This window comes from Sciurus vulgaris (genome assembly GCF_902686455.1).
Source record: "Sciurus vulgaris genome assembly, chromosome: 8".
In the NCBI taxonomy this organism is placed as follows: Eukaryota; Metazoa; Chordata; class Mammalia; order Rodentia; family Sciuridae; genus Sciurus; species Sciurus vulgaris.
Window position 1 is genome coordinate 126458343 of NC_136468.1, and position 4422 is coordinate 126462764.

Sequence of the window (4422 nt, forward strand, 5' to 3'; positions counted from 1 at the left end):
ATTTTCTGATGTTCTTCATAGAAATAGAAAAAGCAGTCAAAATGCATCTGAAAAAAAAAAAAAAGTCCCAGAATAGTCAGAAATTCTTAGGAAGAAAAGTGAACCAGACCTTAAATTATACTACAGAGCTATAGTAACAAAAACAGCATGGCATTGGCACCAAAACAGACATGAAGATCAATGGTACAGAACAGAAGACACAGAGATGAACCCACATAAATACAGCTTCTCATACTAGACAAATGTGCCAAAAACATACACTGGAGAAAAGAGAGCCCCCTCAACAAATGATGTTGCAAAAACTGGAAATCCATTTGCAACAAAATGAAACTAGATCCCCATTTCTCACCCTGCACAAAACCCAATCAAAGTGGATCAAGGACCTAGGCATTAGACCAGAGATCCTGCGCATACGAAGAAAAAGTAGGCCCAACTCTCCATCATGTCGGCCTAAGAACCAAATTCCTCATCAAGATTCCTAAAGTAGGGGTCTGTGAGGTGGGGGAGGCGGGAGGCGGACGCCGCGGTTCACTCTGGCCTGCAGCTGCGGAAACCCGGGCTCGGAGACCCTGCTGCCAGCCTCCCGCTGTCTGTGAACCGAGGACCATCCTCTTACTCTCGGTTCCCGCGCCAGTTCCGAATCCTGACGGGGCGGGGGCCAGCGGCCCCTCCCCTGCTCTCCAAGGACCGAAGATGAGCTTCCTCTTCAGTAGCCGCTCTTCTAAAACATTCAAGCCAAAGAAGAATATCCCTGAAGGTTCTCACCAATATGAACTCTTAAAACATGCAGAAGCAACTCTAGGAAGTGGGAATCTGAGACAGGCTGTTATGTTGCCAGAGGGAGAAGACCTCAATGAATGGATTGCAGTTAATACTGTGGATTTCTTCAATCAGATTAACATGTTATATGGAACTATTACAGAATTCTGCACGGAAGCAAGCTGTCCAGTCATGTCAGCAGGTCCCAGATATGAATATCATTGGGCAGATGGTACTAATATTAAAAAGCCAATCAAATGTTCTGCACCAAAATACATTGACTATTTGATGACTTGGGTTCAGGATCAGCTTGATGATGAAACTCTTTTTCCTTCTAAGATTGGTGTCCCATTTCCCATAAACTTTATGTCTGTGGCAAAGACCATCCTAAAGCGTCTGTTCAGGGTTTATGCCCATATTTATCATCAGCACTTTGATTCTGTGATGCAGCTGCAAGAGGAGGCCCACCTCAACACCTCCTTTAAGCACTTTATTTTCTTTGTTCAGGAGTTTAATCTGATTGATAGGCGTGAGTTGGCACCTCTTCAGGAATTAATTGAGAAGCTTGGCTCGAAAGACAGATAAATGTTTCTTCAAAACAAAGTTTTCTGGCAAAGAAGAAATAGTCCTTTGGTCTTCCTATTTTTGCATTCAGTTTTGATATTTCAGGTTGTAAGAGGGGGATAATATTGACATGTGGTAGCAGTAATTTTATTCAAGCAACTGCACTGAAATTCACTTGGGTTTTCTTTTCATTATTAGATTTTGTTCCAAACAAGTATTCTGTAAATCCACATGGATTACCAGTGTGCTATAGACTTATTATAGAGCAATATTCTATGTTTGGTCTACATTGAAAGTAGTTTGCATAAGTTAGTCTTGGTTACCATCTAAAATATTTTAAAATGTTCTTTACATAAAAATTTGTTATATTTTTAAACCTTTAGGGGCTTTGTCTATTTTTCTAAGTCAGTTAACTGTACTTTTTAAAAAGTATTTTGTATCTACTTTTGTAACTTCATCAAAATAAAATATATTGAAAGCAAAAAAAAAAAAAAAAAAAAAGATTCCTAAAGTAGGGCTGGGGACATAGCTACTCGGTAGAGTGAGTGCTTGCCTAGCATGCACAAAGCCCTGGATTTGAACCCCAGCACCACCACCAAAAATCAAAACAAAACAAAACAAAAAACACCTTCTAAAGTGCAAGAAGTAAAATCAAGAATCAATGGGATGGTATCAAACTAAAAAGCTTCACAGCAGAATAAACAAACAAGAACACAAACAGATCCCACAGAATGGGGGAAAAATCTCTGCCACCTGCACCTCAGATAGAGCAGTAATCACCATGTATATACAGAACTCAAAAAACTCTACACCAAAAAACCCAAATGACCCAATCAACAAATGGGCAAAGGAACTAAACAGGCATTTCACAGAAGCAGAAACATGATGTCAACAAATATATGAAAAAATGTTCAACATCACAAGCAATTAGAGAAATGCAAATCAGAACTACACTGAGGTTGCATCTTAGCCCAGTCAGAATGGCAACTGTCAAGAATACAAGCAACAAAAAACGTTGACAAGGATGTGGGGAAATGGTGCACTCACATATTGCTGGTGGGTCTGCAAATCGGTACAAGCACTCTGGAAAATAGTAGGGAGATTCCTCAGAAAACTTGGAATAGAAACACCATTTGACTCGGCTATCCCATTCCTTGGCATATATCCAAAGACTCAAAATCAGTCACATTGACATCAATGTATATAGCAGCTCAATTCACAAGAGCCAAGCCATGGAACCAACCTAGGTGCCACTCAACAGATGAACCGACAAAGAAAATGTGGTACACATACATGATGAAACATAAATCTTAAAGAAGAATAAAATTACAGTGTTGGCTGGCAAATAGATGGAACTGGAGACTAGCATGCCAAGTGAAAGAAGCCAATCCCAAAAAACCAAGGCTGAATGTTCTGATATGTGGATGCTGACTCACAATAGGCGGTGTGTGTGTGTGTGTGTGTGTGTGTGTGTGTGTGTGTAGTTTCATCAGATTGGGCAGGAGGTCATAAGGGGAAGGAAGGAGGGTTTGAAATGGGAAACACAGTAGAATGAATCAGACATAACTTTACTATATGTTCATATATGAATACACAATTGGTGTAAACTCCACATCATGTAAAACTAACTATAAGAATTGGAAGTTATACTCCATGTATGTATGATATGTCAAAATACATTCTGCTGTCATATATAAAAAGAAAAAAATTGAAAAAATTAAATGCTCAATTAAAAATTATACATTACATATCACATTATAATTAAGAACAAATACATTTCTGAATATGTGGCAAGGATAGAAGCCAATTTGGCCTTATGTAAATCATAAGAAATTTAGAAGTGATTGGAAGGCTATGGGTAGGTCATCATATATTGTACGAAGAGAAAATATAAACTAATATACCTTACAACAATTCTATAAATTATTAGATTTTTATTAGATGTAATCACTTCGCACAACAGCTGTTTTCTAATTTTTATACATTATACCTGATAATTATTTACTGTATTTTTCTCAAATTTAGAATTTGTTATTTATCTTATTTCATTTTAAATGCACTAAAAATTATTCTAAATTCACTGATTTCTCTTAGCTTACTTGAGAGACAAACTTCTTTGTATCATATCTCTTTTTACTAAATAATTGTTTTAAACATATTAATCTTCAAAAATGTTTTAAAAAAGTTTGATTTAAAAACCTACGTAAGGTCATGTGCCCAGTATAATGTTATTTCCTTTAGTAACACACCACATTTACCATGGTGGCCCCATAAATGATATTGCCTAGTGATGTCATATCTATCTTAGTTTATGTAAATACATTCTATGAAGTTCACACAATGAACAAATCACTTTACTATGTATTTACCAAAATGTATCCTTGTTGTTAAATGATTCATGACTATATTCACAAATGAGAATAGACAAGGAAAAGAGAAGTTCAGAAAGACAATAATGTAGGTTTCTCAAGAACATTCTAATGTAACAACCAAAGAAAGCTTTAAGCAATAAAAAAAAACAGAAAGTAAAACTTAAAAAAAATTCTATTCAAAACACCAAATAAATCATGCATCAAATTATGATCTTTACTAAATTATTAATTAGATAAGAACTTCCCACTCTTTTGGAGTCACAAATTACCTCCCTTCACCACCCTCCCATATATAAATACACCCAAATTAACATTAGATTACAAATTCCAAAATGCCATAATGTCTATACACTAAGATTCACAGTTTCTGGACTTTTTTTTAGATAAGTGCTTTTAAAAATCCCTGTTGAGTGAAAAATAAATATCTTATCAGAAGTCATTCTTATTTTAAACTAATAAGCTAAGCTGTTAGCCTTTAGTTTTTCATCTGAGGTTAAATCAGTACTGCTTATAATGGTCTCTCATCTTCACAATCTTAATTTCCAGAACTATTAAGTAAACCTATCCTAAAATCATCTGACAACTGAGAAATAAAATATATATAAACAATTGTTAGCTAATGTTTATTCTGAAAATACAAGACAGCTCAACATTAGAAAATCTAGTCACAGAACACATTAAATTAACAAAAGATAACAGAAATTATTATCTCAAAACACTAGAAAAG

The 4422-nt window shown here is 35.6% G+C and overlaps 1 protein-coding gene across 1 annotated transcript; it reads left to right on the forward strand.

Annotated features, from left to right (window-relative positions):
- Positions 1-498: 498 nt before the first annotated feature.
- On the forward strand, positions 499-1371 carry LOC306667447 (MOB kinase activator 1A). The gene has a single exon (XM_079150055.1). The coding sequence runs from the start codon at positions 694-696 to the stop codon at positions 1342-1344; it is 651 nt and encodes a 216-aa protein (XP_079006181.1). The 5' UTR covers positions 499-693; the 3' UTR covers positions 1345-1371.
- Positions 1372-4422: the final 3051 nt, after the last annotated feature.